This window comes from Bidens hawaiensis, unplaced genomic scaffold, assembly GCF_021521415.1.
Source record: "Bidens hawaiensis isolate Kalapana, Puna unplaced genomic scaffold, B.hawaiensis_p1.1 tig00016848_1, whole genome shotgun sequence".
In the NCBI taxonomy this organism is placed as follows: Eukaryota; Viridiplantae; Streptophyta; class Magnoliopsida; order Asterales; family Asteraceae; genus Bidens; species Bidens hawaiensis.
In genome coordinates this window covers 308,654-323,840 of record NW_027492555.1, presented here as the reverse complement: position 1 = coordinate 323,840, position 15,187 = coordinate 308,654, and the positions used below count along the sequence as shown (strand labels likewise).

Below are 15,187 nucleotides of genomic sequence, written 5' to 3'. Positions count from 1 at the left end.
ATAATTTACACCATATATAAAAAATTTATGACGAACACATAAATTAATTTACAGAGCAAAAACGGGGACGCAATACAAGTTTCGCCTTTGACCCCCAACAATTTGGAAAATCTTCATGTGACGGAATGCCTGTCTATAATGATTTTGATGTTCCATGTCTGACTTATCCAAAAACACTTTTTTATTTTTGTTAATTATAATAATAAATTATCTAATAATTTATTAAAATAAAAATTTGGGACTTTTATAGAACAATAATAAAACATGCTCTTTAACCTACACCCTCTCTTTATTTATCCTGCGCCAACCTCTTATCAATAAATTTCCACACACACACACACACACACACACACCACTATCTATCGGTGATATATACATACACACTATATATAGATATACGACGCACAAATCTCATCTCATTTTCCCCCTGTATAAATAATAATATCATTTCTTTAGCAGCAGCCGGCAGCCTCAAAACCCCTAATTCTCTTTCTCTCATCTTCACCTGGTAATATTATTATTATTATTATTAACTCTTTTCTTCATCTAATTCGCCTTAATTCTTATTCAATTGTTCAATCGCCTGTCTTTAATTTCACATATTTCATCTCTTTGTATGTTTTGATTGAATTTTGATATTAGATTGATTGAAGGTTTAGGTTTAATTCGTTGAATTTGATATTTGTGTATTGATTAGCTGATTGATTATTTGATCGGTAAATATATTATTAATGAAATATTATTATTATTATTATTATTATTATTATTATTATTATTATGTGCTGTTTACAGATCATGTAACGTTTATTTGTATAATTAGTTTTCTGTCATGTATAATTGTGATGGAATATTTGCTTGTTTTATCAGTTTTTTTTTTATTTTATATGATTGTTTAATTGTTATTTTTATAGGAGATTAGTGTTTTCATGACCTGTTTGTTATCCAAAAACGGCCTGTTGCCGGTTTGTGTGTTTTGTATCGATGTAAACGCTGCTTTTTAATGAAATATATATATGCTAGTTTGCCGAAAAATATGATTTTAGTGAAGTTGGATACTTTTCATATTAGATCTTGAGTATTGATTTGTGATATATGTTTATGTGTTCGTGTTATTGATCTTGTTGTAGCTATGGAAAAGCTTTATTATTTGTGTTTTGTTAGGTTTCTTGGATTACTATACCTGAGAAGATTATATCATTGAGATGGAATAATTTGTTTTGATTTTGATTATTTAATTGTTTATTCTGGAAGATGGAGATAGGGTTATGGTAGATTCTAGATTGTGTTGTTTTTATGTCTGTTGGTGATATTAATCTATGTTTTCATGTTGTGCTTGTTACAAAATTTTGATTTTAATGAAGTCGAATCGTTGATGCTTGTCGTATCGGATTGAGACTATTGATTTGTGGAATTCCTGTATGTGTTTGTTTAGATCTTGCACTTTTTCTTATCGGAAAAGTTTATATTGTCGGCTAAACCTTATAATACGACTATACGAGATAATTATTTTAGATTTATTTGGAAATTTTAGATTTTTTTTTTGTCACTTGCAGTAGTTATGCAGAAGTTTTGTAATTTGTACCTGTTTAGCTTCATGTTTTACTAAACGTCTTATAACTTACATGAAACAGGATGAACAATTCAAGAGGCTACACTGGAGTATTGTTGCAGCACGTTAACCGTGTGCTAAGTTGTTAAGATAGTTTCAGATTATTACAATATAAAGCAAATGGATCGACGGGACACTTCGGGTTTTGTCAGCGGCGGGTGCGATGTTCTCAGCATGTGTTGACAATTAACCATAGTAGTCTAGATCTTTAGCTTAGAATACCCTTAAGTTTGTGGATATTATTTATAACAGCCGAAGTTAGGTAACTTGTTCTTTTGCTAATAAGTTTGATCAACATCAAACAAGAGACTCGCGTTTCACTTCAATGGATAACCGGTTCCATGTTAACGGTTTTGCTGCAAACCATGTTCCCGATGCCTTTAGAAACCTCAGCAACTCCTTCCATGTCGTCGGGTCCGGATCGGGTTATGCAGCGGATACCACACTGCGATTGGATTTCCCAGGTTCGTTTAACCACTCTGGTCAAACCTCAAAAGGTATCAAAAGGAAATGGGATTCAGTCACCTGGTCAAGGGATATGCAACCCGGGTTTCCATTTAGCCTATCGTTAGGCCACTCTCCAAGCTCCTCAGACAGCAAGGCCAGCTCAGCAACCGGGTGCACCAACATGTCATCTGCTAAAGAAACCGATGAAGAGTCGTCAATGGACCTTGAGTTGGATTTCAGTCTCCATTTAGGTGGTGATAAGACAGCTGTCAAAAAGAAAGCGCCCACCTGTAACAAACCATCGATGGTTGATCTTGAACTGAGTTTATTCTCTGTGCCCGCCGAGTCTGATGTCACCACTGTTCACCTTAGCCCACCACCTGTTGGGTGTGACCTCAATATGGATGATGGATCAATGTCATCACATCTGGAAAGAAAGAATCCATCATCCAGCTTTATAACCATGCCAACAAGTTCAGTCACTTGTTCATCTGGAATAAGCGAGCCACATCAGCAGCATAGAACCGGTAGTACAAAGACATGCCAATTCGAGGGATGTGGAAAGGGTGCGCGAGGTGCTTCTGGGCTTTGCATCGCGCATGGAGGCGGTCGGCGATGCCAAAAACCCGGGTGCAATAAAGGAGCCGAGGGTCGAACCGCTTTCTGCAAAGCCCACGGTGGCGGTCGCAGATGCGAGTTCTTGGGTTGCACCAAGAGCTCAGAAGGTCTAACCGATTTCTGCATCGCTCACGGTGGCGGTCGAAGGTGCAGCCACGAAGGTTGCACTCGTGCAGCACGAGGGAAATCCGGGTTATGCATCCGCCACGGTGGCGGTAAACGATGCCAGAAAGAGAACTGCACCAAAAGCGCTGAAGGGCTATCTGGTCTGTGCATATCTCACGGTGGCGGCCGCCGGTGTCAGTTTCCGGCATGCACGAAAGGCGCACAAGGAAGCACCATGTTCTGCAAGGCGCACGGTGGTGGGAAGCGATGCACGTTTGAAGGGTGTACAAAGGGCGCGGAAGGTAGCACCCCGTTCTGCAAGGGTCATGGCGGTGGAAAGCGGTGCGCGTACGACGGTGGTGGCGTTTGCCCGAAAAGTGTACATGGCGGAACCCTATTTTGTGTGGCACATGGTGGTGGGAAAAGATGTGCAGTCCCCGATTGTACCAGAAGTGCACGGGGGCGTACCGACTGTTGTGTCAGACACGGTGGTGGTAAACGATGCCAATTTGTCGGGTGTGGGAAAAGTGCACAAGGTAGCACCGATTTCTGTAAGGCTCACGGTGGTGGGAAAAGATGCTCATGGGGCCAGCCCGGTTCAGAATATGGAACCAATGATCAAGTTTGTAACGCATTTGCTAGGGGTAAAACGGGGTTATGCACCTCTCACGGTGCTTTGGTTCAAGACAAACGGGTCCATGGTGGTGCGACATTGGGAACCTTGGTTCAGGATACCGCAGCTAGCAAGGCTCAAAAGATGGTGTTATCTCAACCGGATGCTACCGGGTTTACTGCTTCAGGATTCAAGCCTCTCGTTGTGCAACAAGCGAATAATAATCTGGCGGATGGTGCGAGGCGGTCAATTGGTGCGGAAGGGAGGGTTCACGGAGGGAGTTTGATTGCTTTGCTGGCGGCAGGAAGTGATTCGGATGAAGGGAATGCGATGGCTCGAAAATGGATATGAAAAGGTTGGTGGTAGTGTTGACAGAAGGTTTGTTTTGTTTGGTTGTTTGTAGATTGTGTTATGTATTCAAAGTGTGTGGTTGTGTATGAATAAGTGGAAGCCAGCTTTGTAACTTGAGTTGGTTTTCCAAGTGTGGGTCATTTGCTATTTCCTTGTATATTGGATGAATCAGCCTAGCTACATTAATGTTCTTTGTTAATATGTTTGTTATCTGTTACTGTTATGTTTTTGACTTTGGCTCTTTTAGATCAATGAAATAAACCCTCTAGTTGTATTTTGTTTGCAACAGGTTTAACAATTTGCTAATGTTACATGAATAGTTATTTAAGTACATCACAGGGCTTATCATTCTAATAAATATTTATATTCAACATTTATAGGTATCAGGTTATTTGTACTTGATTTTGGGCTAGAAGACATACAATCATAAATGTTACCCCCATTTTCGTTTCGGATAAAATCCATACAACTCAACAGCAAAAAGCGAGTGTCTTATGATGCATTAGATCTGACTCGGTTATTAAGTTTTAGGCAAACCATATGTTTTCTTTATGTTTACAACAATAGTGAAGTATCTTAGTTGACTTTCACCGTAAGGCAGAAAGATCTTTCGGCACAATGGTATTGACTTCTTTGCAAGTCAGAAAGACATGTGCGAGAATAAAGTACTTTAAACATTATTTCAATATGGCATATGTTCGCAAAATGGCAAAACGCTTTTTTATGTTGGTTTGTAAATTGTTTCTATGCTATTTATGCTTTAGCCTTAGCTGCATAAGCTGGCGACATATTCTAATGTAGTTTAGAAGATAACGATTAAGAACATCAATTGTCTATTTTAAAGAGAGAGTTCCTAGTATATTTAAGTTATATTTTGATTTGTTTAATAGAGTTTCGACCATTATTATATCAATTTATGTATTCTAAATAAGAATTATATGAATATAATCAACTTCACATCTCCAAGACACTATAGTTTTCTGCTCCTGAAAATTAGAGAGCAACACAAGAAAGTCGTATTTAAAAAAAAAAACTATTTTTGAACAGACAAATAGAATCCTTGGTTTATGGCCCAATTTTATTATGGGCTTCTACAAAGGGATTATAATTCATAAAAAGTAGATGTCAGAAGTGGGATTTGAACCCACGCCCCCTTTCGGAGACCAGAACTTGAGTCTGGCGCCTTAGACCACTCGGCCATCCTGACTTTGTTGTTACGTATTAATTCGGAAAATAGAACTTTTGTTAAGTAATTGGCTTGTAACATTCACTACTCGTCTTATGAGGATTATACTTTTATAGGATGTGCTCTTAACCACAATACTAATATATATATTTAATAAAAACTTTGAAATAAATGACACTGTCTGTTGCTACGTATTTACAATATCATGGCATAAAAGTGTAGGAAAATTTATAACCTTTGATTCAATCTTAATAGGATATAACTAAGAATAATAACATCTAAGATTACAAATTAAGATGTTATGTCATCTGGGGTAACATAAATCATTTATTGATGCTCATGCGTTGAAGATGACTAACTAGTTCAAAATCACACCGGAATTTTTATGTGTTGTATCTTCAACGAAAAAACATACAAGTAGGTGTTGTTGGATGATATATAAAGAGAGAGTCGGTCTCTTTATGCGTCACTCACATAATGATACAGAATCAATAGTGTATTCACATGATCACATCCCTCTTTTTACAAGGCTTCAATAGTTCAATCTCTCTTATGTTGTCTTTTGGGCTCGCTTTCTATCTATATCATATGTTGGAAATGAACCTTTTGCTGTAAAGAAACCATTTTAAGTAACTATTCACTTTAAGATAAATATATATGCCATAATATGAATTTTGAATGAATATGAAAAAACTAATGTAAAATGTAATTCTAGTTTGCTCATACCACCAGAGTTTCATGTATTTGCTCATGAGTTACACGCACCTCTTTTTAGTACACCTACTTTGTGTATGATAACATTGGCGAATTGGCGCCATACTTTTGGTAGTCAATCTGGATTTTAATCAACGTATGAAACATCTCAAGACTAACTTACATTTTATTTGTGATCATGTACGGGTGAAACTGCCGATCTTCAAACCAAAAGGTTGTCTTTCGCTTGGATTGACAATTTTCAGTCCAATCTTCACTTTGCGGAAATCGTTTCTCCTGAGAAGCCATATTAGAAGTACACTATTTCCACATTTGGTATGCACTTTGTGTTTCTTGTACTTAAGCACAGATAGGACATCATGTATTTTTTTATATTTAATCAAAAAGATGTGTTGAACACAATACTTTTATAGCATTTTTTACTAGTCTTTAGAGGCAATTTTAACATTAACAATTACGATAGATAATGCAGCAATGATGACTAATAAATATAGCCTCAAGATCAAAGAAAATATTATGAAAAAGAAATTGACCAAAAAAAATTACACTTCTAAAAAAAGTAACTGTTTTGTCAGAAGTGGGATTTGAACCCACGCCCTCTCTCGAAGACCAGAACTTGAGTCTGGCGCCTTAGACCACTCGGCCATCCTGACAATTTGTTAACTTTGATTTTGTTCAATTCATATTGGATACTTTTAAGCAACAAAATTTGGTTAAGTTTAAATAATAACTTATTATTAAAACTTATTCCAAATTGACAAAAAAGATTTAAGATGAAAGTAATTTAAATTTCATACATTCAGTAGTTTTAAAGTATTTGATCGTCACAGAGATAACGTCTCTCTTAAACCTAAGAATAAATGGATACGTAACATGCCTCCTAAAAGTCGATAAGTTGTATAGAACTGATTTTTAAATAATATCAACACATGCATTAATCTCATTTGAATGCTATGACTACCATAAAATATTTTGTAAACTATTACAACTTGTAAAAACTTAAATCAAACGTATTAGAACAATTTGTTCTTTATATCTCAATATTTAGATCTGCATACTTTTTACAAGCTAGTCAGGTAAGTGAAGGCAGGTCATAACAAGTCATTAAGACGTATCAATTTAGTTCATGTCAAAACATGTTCCAAAATGATCTTGGATTGAAACCAATTTTTCAGAAACAAGTATCAAATGGGCACCTAATCGTTTTATGAGACCGGCGGCGGAGGTGGTTTCATGACTTCATGTAACAATCAGTAGACTATATCATAGCCAAAAATGTTTCAGTTCTCTTTTGGTTTTGCACGTAACTAGACGTGCACAAAAAACCGGTTCCGGAACCTAACTGGTGGAACCGAATCGGAACCGGTTCCAGTTCCAACCCGGTTGGTACAATACCCGGTTTGGGTATTTTTGTACCCGAAAATCGTACCCGGTTCTCATATTTGTATGTTAGTATCAGTTCCAACCCGGTTCCTACCCGGTTCTTAATTGTAACCGGTTCGGTTCGTACCCGGAAAAACCGGTTCCGGCGGGTTTTTTTTGAAGAGTCAAACAAAAGTCAAAGTAGCCGTTGGAACCGGTTCCAACGGTAATATAGCCGTTGGAACCGGTTTTTTAGCCACCAATTAGCCGTTGGAACCGGTTCCAACGGTAATATAGCCGTTGGAACCGGTTTTCGAGAGACAATAGATCCGTTGGAACCGGTTCCAACGGTAATATAGCCGTTGGAACCGGTTTTTGATGCCCAAACCTATATATAACTTGTTTTCCACCACTAATTTCACCACCAAACTCAAAAACAAACTAAAATACTACTCCTTTAGCAAACCCGTTCCGTTACCCAACCATCCAACTAAATATTATTATGGCACCCATCAAAAAAACTAACAAGAAGGCTAAGAAGAGTGTTTTTGTTGCCCCTGTTCCTGTTACGGAGGACCCAAGGGTTGTTACGGTAGTCAACCATAACCGCAACCAAGACATATGGAAGAATTGGGATTTGATTGTGGATGACGAAGGTTATCAAAAGGCTCGTTGCAAACTATGTGGTTCAATATTAAAGCACGATTCCAACTCTACTTTGAGAAAGCACATCGAGAAGCCATATTGCAAGGCGTTGAAAGGGATTGGCGCGACCGATCAAATTGACTTGGGTAAAGATGGTACACTATTTCGTTACAACACGACTCAAGTTCAAGATAGAATGGCAAAGTTCGTTATTCAACGAGGTTTGCCGTTTAACCACTTTGATGACCCGGAGTTGACGTCGTTGATTCGCGAAACTCTACAACCGAGATACACACATGTAAGTCGTACTACCTTAAGACGTCATTGTATCAGGTTGTGGGAGTGTGCTAAAAAAGAGTTAATCGAGTCTTTTCATTCTTTAGAAGCCATGGTAAGTTTAACTACTGATGTTTGGTCGGCACCACATGGGTTGCCCGAATCATACATATGTGTCACCGCTCATTGGGTTGATCCTGTGACATGGCAATTGATGAAACGCACCATCGCTTTTGAAAACTTCCCGTTCCCACATACCGCCGAAAAATTGTTTGAATTACTTGATGAAGTTATAACGACTTACAACTTGAGAAATAAAATATTTTCGATTTCGTTTGACAACGCTTCAAACAATACTAAGGCGGCTGAAAAATTTATCATTAAATATTCACCACCTTGTTTCGGGGATTTTTTTCATGTCCGATGTGTTGCACATATCATCAACTTGGTTGTTCAAATAGGTCTTGACAATGAAAACATTTGTGATGATTTAAAATACTTTAGACTTATGTTAGAAGATGTCTTCAAAAGTGGTAAAAGAAGACATCTTGAATATAAGAACTATTGCAAGTCGGTTGAAAGAAAGTATTTGGGGCCGAATTGGGACGTTCCAACCCGTTGGAACTCAACTTGTCATATGTTAAAGTGTGCTTTTGCCCAACGCCAAACTTTACAAGCTTTTCATAACAATCTTGTTGAAGAACGCGAGGCCGATATGTTTCCGGAAAGTGTTTGGGTCCAAGTCGGTTATTTGTTGGAGTATCTTGACGTGTTCAAAAAGTCAACAACAAAATTATCGGGAGTCTATTACCCTACTAGTTGTTGGGTTTTGCAAGAATTGTACTATATGTCTTGTGTTTTTAAAAGCTTTGCGGAGAAGAACAAACTCTTCGAAAATATTGTTGCGGTGATGAAAGAAAAGTTCATAAAATATTTTGATAACATACCGCCGGTCTTTACTTGTGCCGCCGCATTAAACCCCTATTGGAATGTTAATGGGGTTGAAACAACGATTGAGGAAATATTCGACAACTTAGGTATGCACGAGATTGACCCGAAGTTGTCGACGGAAGCGAAGGACAAGTTCAACAAAAACCTTCAAGACTTTTATGACCATTATTTTCAAATGTATGGTCCAAGCACGAGATCGTCTTTTGTGAAAAAAAACAACAACTAGTAGGCCGTGCAATGACCCACTTATAAATTTGATGAATGGGATTCGTGAATCGGCATCTAAGAGGCAAAGAGGAAACACACCAAGTAGCGAACTTGGTCGATATAGTGGAGCAAACTATGTTGAGGGCGCAACGGTCGACGAAATTCGCAATATTGATTTGTTGGCTTGGTGGAAAGGTAAACAAAACGAATTTTCCATTCTATCCGCCATGGCTCGTGATTTGCTTGCCGTACAAGCCTCAACGGTTGCTTCCGATCGGTTTTTTCTCTTAGTGGGAGGGTGTTATCTATGCGAAGAACAAAACTAACTCCCGAGTCTCTAGAGGTTTGCATTTGCCTAAAGGACCATTTGGATGCGGTGGATCGTGTACAACACAAGGCGAACTTTGAAGACGAAATACCAATAGAGCGTCATATTCATGATGAGGAGGCGGAGGACGGGGTTTCTTCCGATAACGAAGACGAGGGTGAAGACGAAGAAGAGTTGTAATTATTTGTTTTGGTAAAATTATTTGTAACTTGTTCAACTAATATTTAGTTTTGATTTGTTTTATTATTACTTTTGTTACTCATGAATAATTTTTGTTACTTTTTTAATAACGACGAACATTTTATTTATTTAAAAAATAACTATTACAAACATTATTAAAACATAAACGATAAACGATACTAAACATAACAACTAAAACATAAAAAAACAAAGTCCGTCGTTTTAATCCGGGAATACTTATTTTTGGGTTGTAGAGCCGGACGACTCTCCCACTTCCGTTTTTTTAGCTTCCAAACTTCTTTTCTCTCGACAATACTTATTCGTATGTTTTCGTAATGTCGAGTTGGACCCTGCTTTAAGAAACTTCGAGCAATATTTGCAACATGCCAACTCATGTGAGTCGGCCATGAGACACAAATCATAATGAACCCAAACATCGGGGCATCTTGTTGTTTCGATCACCATAACAACGTCATCATTAGTTGCCATTTGTTGTCGGTTTAAGGTTAATTGTGGTTTGGAGTGTGTTATAGTTTTGGAAGTGGTTTAACAAGTACACAAACAAACCTTGCTATTTAGAGTAAAAAAATAACCTATTTATAGTTAAAAAACCGGTTCCAATGGTCAAAAACGGCTATATAGCCGTTGGAACCGGTTCCTAACGGCTATGATATTTAAATTTCAAAAAAAACCGGTGGAACCGGTTTTTGCGTAAAAACCGGTTCCGGTTCATACCCTACCCGGTTCTTAAAAGTTAGCATATCTGGGCATCGGTTCAGGTCGGGAACCGAACCGGTTCTTGATTGGAACCGGTGCCATTTTACAACCCGGTGTGAAAAAACCGGTTTCGAACCGGTTCGGGTTTTCCAGTTGAACCCGATTTGTGCACCTCTACACGTAACTGCTCTCCTTTCTCTTTAATTTGTAGGAGAGCTGACTGTTGTATAAGGGGTACGTTTAGCAAGACTCTTTAAAATGAACAGTAGTGCTAGAGGCGCATGTTCTATTGGAGGCAGAGCGGTGAAGTTCCATGACTTCCATCTCTAACCACGTCAAAACTCACTTCCAAGATACTTCTGTGGCAGGGGAGCTGAACGTGACATAGCTACCCTTTGACCGTAGGACCCTTGATTGTGTAAAGTTAACCTTTTCCTCTGACACGACAATGATCCGAAGCAACCATAACAAAATGCAAGACATGTAACCCAAAGAAAGTTTCATTGTTTCCCTAAAGAGCTTAGGAGCTTTACAAAGTTAAGTTGAATAAAAAATTTGGAGGAAATTCGGCTCATTCAAGCAAACGAGTAACTAGTAAATATCTAAACTTTTTTTCGACCGAACTCAACCCGTTCTTGTAATGGCCCATATCTAGACCACTCAAAATGACACAACTCCACTAATTTGTTAGCCAGCATACAGAAACATCAGCATCAAAACCAAACCTGGGGTCAGTTTAGGTTGATACCATACAATTATTGAAGGAACACTCGACCCTGCAATTTTAACGATTATCATATGTTCTGGCATTGTTTTGTTGTTTTTATCATAAAACGAATGTGTTGATTATCGATTAGAGAGTGCCACCTAAACAAAATCATATTAGTTTTGCAACAAAGTGCCACCTAAACAAAAACTGTAACACCATGTATGAAACATAACAAACATCACCATGACTCTAAAAAAACAAGTAAATATATTGGGCAGAAGGGTATATATACATATATATGGGCCTATATAATCAACCCCACTTACCCTAAATCATAAAAACACAATTCTGAGTATCTGACTGGAAAACAATAAAACCATTTTTTTGAGATATAAAACACACCTAGTATGCAACTTCTTTCCTTAAACCTTCTTCTTTTCTTTCAATTCTTTAATCGACCTCGGGATCTTACACAACACTTTCTCATCCAGCACTTTGTATTGCTTCTTGATTTCAATCCATGCTTTCTCCGCAAGCGGGTCTATCTTGTCCTCGTATTTGTCATATACCACAGGCACCGAGAACAGCAACACAACCGCTGCATCATATTCAAAAATCGGTAAAATAACATTATACAAAAATTGTATGTAACATAAACTAGCAAGTGTTATAAAGCTTACATATGTAAACCAGTGTCAAAAAGTTGCAGCTGTTGCTGATGAATGACACGAACCACAAGCCAACGATAACCTGATCAATATAATATTAGAGAAAACATTGATCTGCATGTGAATATCTAATCGACGAACAATAAGAACTGATTATAAAATATTGCAGCTTACACTTAAGAACAACTTCAAATCTTTCCCTGAAGCAATATCATGTATAGCTGCGAAACCTCGGTTAATTTCAATCCTCAATGAAGACACAATTTCCAAAACAGGTTTCTCTGGAATAGAAACTTCTGGAATTTTCGGTGGAGACCTGTAAACAAAGCATCGGGTCATGCATTAATATAATAATCAAAGAGTAAATAAGTAGCAGATTGTTAGAATTTTAAAATACTCACTTCTTGATGAAAGTTGAGGCATTTGACCATAAGAACAGTAGTGCTAAAGTAAGTATCAGAGTGTGACAAACAAGAGTCAGCAAATGATATTCCAACACTTCGAATAGAAACCAGATAATTGTCACACCACCTAGGATCCCACCCGATAGTTTCTTGTCCTTCCACAGAAGCAGATCGGCAGCTTTACACACAATCAAAAAAGACTATTAAAAAAAGAACAAAATCATTTAGCAAGCTTAACATTGGTAACTTTGTATTATATACACAAAAAAAACAACTTAAATAAGCACTAATGTGAGCTTCGGTAGCTTATTATAATGAGAGGAAACCAACTTTTGCTTTAAAAATTATAAAACTATAGACATTAAGCTTCCATTAAAAAAATAAAGTGGGATATTAATCATATTATCAACCTTTATGAAGCAAAAAAGCTACAACCTTAACTGGAAAAGACCTCATTAATAATTAAAGGAAAAAGCGTGTATCCTTTTACTTTAGTTTTAGAGAATCAAACTAAAAGAACAAATTTATCGATATGCTAAATGCTTGATATAGATGCAGAAGCCAAACAAACTCCTAATCAGCAAATACCTATTTCACAAGTTATAACTAGATCCATGAATTAACTCCCAATCCATACAGTAAGATATCGATCTAAGGTTGAAATCAATGGTTATAAAATCACCTTTTTTGCTTTATAAATTATAAGTGCAAACATTAAGCTTCCATGAATGGGATATCAATCATATTATTAAACTTTAGGAAGCAAAAAAGTAACATCTTAACTGGAAAAGACCCCATCAATAATTAAAGAAAAAAGTTCTTCACTTCTCATTTTACTTTAGTTTTAACTTTCAAACTAAAAGAACAACAAATCGCAGCGATTTAACAATACGCTAAGTGCTTGATCTACCAATCTACATGCAAAAGCCAATTGAACTCTTAATCATACAAACTAAAATAAGATCTACAATTATCACCACACAAATTTTACAGAAATTAAACAGCTGAATGCACGAGCAACTAAAACATATTCCTATTTCACAAATTACAAGTAGATCTACTTTTGTCATCAATAGATTATAAAATCATAATTATCACTACACAAATTATATAGAAATTAAACAACAGACTACGTAAGCAATAATAAAATACACCTATTTCACAAATTACAATCAGATCTTCTACTGTTGCAATCAGTAAGCTGTAAAATCATGATTATTATTATCACTATACAAATTTACAGAAATTAACCAACTGAATAAGTAAGCAATTATAACATACTCCTATTCACAAGCTACAATTAGATCTACTGTTGTCACCAATAGGTTAATAAGCCCGTGACTATTATCAGCTTATCACTACATAAATTGCACAGAAATTAAACAACTAAAGAAATTAAAACACATACTTAATTCACATATAAAAGTTAGATTTGCAGTTGCAATCAACAGATTACGAAATAACGATTGTTAGTACACAAATTATACAGAAATTAAACAACTAAAGCAATTAAAACATATACATATACATATTTCACAAATTACAATTAGATCTAATGTTTTCATCAATATGTCATAAAATCTTGATTATCATCACTACACTAATTATACAGAAATTAAGCAATTAAAAAAATATTCCTATTCACTAATTACAATTAGATCTACTGTTATCACCAATAGATTATAAAAAAAATATTATGAGCTTATAGCTACACAAATTAAACATACACATATTTCACAAATTACAATTAGATCTACAGTTACAATCAATAAGTTATAAAATAACGATTATTAGTTATTACTGTACGGAAACTAAGCAACAGCATAAACAAAGTTAGGGCAAAGTATTATTATTAATAATAATATTATTATACGTTTTCCACTGCCGAAGACATGATGAACCGGTTTCTGCCTTCCAAACAGGCGAAACACCTTCGATTTGATCTCGGAAACCTTGCTATCGTCGTCTGAATCTGAAGACGAGTCGTTCTTGAGGTCGTGAATCTTGTCCGTTATCTTCTCAATAAACGATTCGGACTTGTTATCTTCGTGATCTGACATATTGAGTTTGAATTGAAATCAAAACCCTAGTTTTTGTATTGAATTAGTTTGGTTTGGAATTGGAGTGTTGAGTGATGCAAAGAATGTGTGAGTTGATGCTTAGGTGGTTTTTATATACTAAGGGTTTGGTCCCGAGCCTCAGGTTTGGAGTGGTGGTGTTTTACCGAACCTGGTGGTTCGGAGATGGGTTTTATGCTAATTGGCGTGATTGATGTGTGTAAGGAGTTTGGTTTGGTTTTGTTTTACCCCTTTTATTTTGTTTAGTTGTCCTTTTTTTCCGCTTGTACTTCTTCTCATTCAATTCAAACGATTACAGTAAAGTGACAGGAAAATGTACCATGCATGACTAGCTAAACTCTGGTTAGAGAATTCACAGCTTCTGGAGTTTGAAAACAAGGTTGTTCCTAGGGGGGATGAAACTAATGAAGGGCTTTTATGCCTTGACTTCCTAAGGCCCCCAATTTTTAAAACAAAATTATTAATTATAAATCTATAACTTGAAATTTGGATTTGTGTGCGTGATTTGAGTGATGTTTAAACTGAATTAAGTCTAATAAGATGTGAGGAACTACATTACTTTTGTATTTACAAAAAATAACATCTTGATTTATTTAGAGTGAAAACTAAATAAACTTTTTATGACAATGCTTCGTTTTTAGACATCGTTTTAGGCCTCTAAAAAGGTTGAGTCGACCCTGCCAAAATACCGAATGTATCAAAAGTAAATTGACAAGTATACATACTCGGTTTTGACTAGGAGTTAAAAGAGGATATAATTATAGACAAGCTTAGATATATAGTTAAAGGTTATACACATTATATGTATAGTTAAATATATTGATGAGTTATAAAAGTGTCTTTAAGGTGCATATGTTATAGCTTATTTCAACAACTTAGTTAGAGAGAAGAAATCTTGTAAGCTAAAAGTCGGTATTTTGTTAGAGTTTAGAGTATACCATATATTAAGTGACGAATCTTGAATGACGGTTAGTGAGGGGCGGGGGAGCCCCCCCTCCCCCTGGTTTTTTGCGTAATAG

The 15,187-nt window shown here is 36.4% G+C and overlaps 2 protein-coding genes and 2 non-coding genes across 4 annotated transcripts; 1 reads left to right on the top strand and 3 right to left on the bottom strand.

Annotated features, from left to right (window-relative positions):
- The first annotated feature begins 374 nt into the window (after nt 1-374).
- Nucleotides 375-3,960, top strand: LOC143552343 (uncharacterized). The gene is made up of 2 exons (XM_077042596.1): nt 375-508; nt 1,632-3,960. Exon 2 carries the CDS (start codon nt 1,935-1,937, stop codon nt 3,741-3,743), a length of 1,809 nt encoding a protein of 602 aa, XP_076898711.1. The 5' UTR covers nt 375-508; nt 1,632-1,934; the 3' UTR covers nt 3,744-3,960.
- Nucleotides 3,961-4,866: 906 nt separating this feature from the next.
- Nucleotides 4,867-4,950, bottom strand: TRNAL-CAA (transfer RNA leucine (anticodon CAA)). Its single transcript has one exon. It is a non-coding gene; the product is annotated as a tRNA-Leu (tRNA).
- Nucleotides 4,951-6,212: 1,262 nt separating this feature from the next.
- TRNAL-CAA (transfer RNA leucine (anticodon CAA)) lies at nt 6,213-6,296 on the bottom strand. Its single transcript has one exon. It is a non-coding gene; the product is annotated as a tRNA-Leu (tRNA).
- A 4,890-nt stretch (nt 6,297-11,186) lies between these two features.
- On the bottom strand, nt 11,187-14,243 carry LOC143552342 (reticulon-like protein B1). Its single transcript, XM_077042595.1, has 5 exons — nt 13,964-14,243; nt 12,088-12,268; nt 11,861-12,002; nt 11,699-11,768; nt 11,187-11,616 (listed from the first exon to the last, which is right to left on the bottom strand). Exons 1-5 carry the CDS (start codon nt 14,148-14,150, stop codon nt 11,441-11,443), a joined length of 756 nt encoding a protein of 251 aa, XP_076898710.1. The 5' UTR covers nt 14,151-14,243; the 3' UTR covers nt 11,187-11,440.
- Nucleotides 14,244-15,187: the final 944 nt, after the last annotated feature.

Coding starts and splice junctions, on each gene's coding strand:
- LOC143552343 (XM_077042596.1), top strand. CDS start 1,935: ATGGATAACCGGTTCCATGTTAACGGTTTTGCTGCAAACCATGTTCCC.
- LOC143552342 (XM_077042595.1), bottom strand. CDS start 14,150: ATGTCAGATCACGAAGATAACAAGTCCGAATCGTTTATTGAGAAGATA. Junction 12,269..13,963: donor TGTCTTCGGCAGTGGAAAAC/GTATAATAATAT, acceptor TTGTGTGTAAAG/CTGCCGATCTGCTTCTGTGG. Junction 11,617..11,698: donor TTTGACACTGGTTTACATAT/GTAAGCTTTATA, acceptor AATATGATGCAG/CGGTTGTGTTGCTGTTCTCG.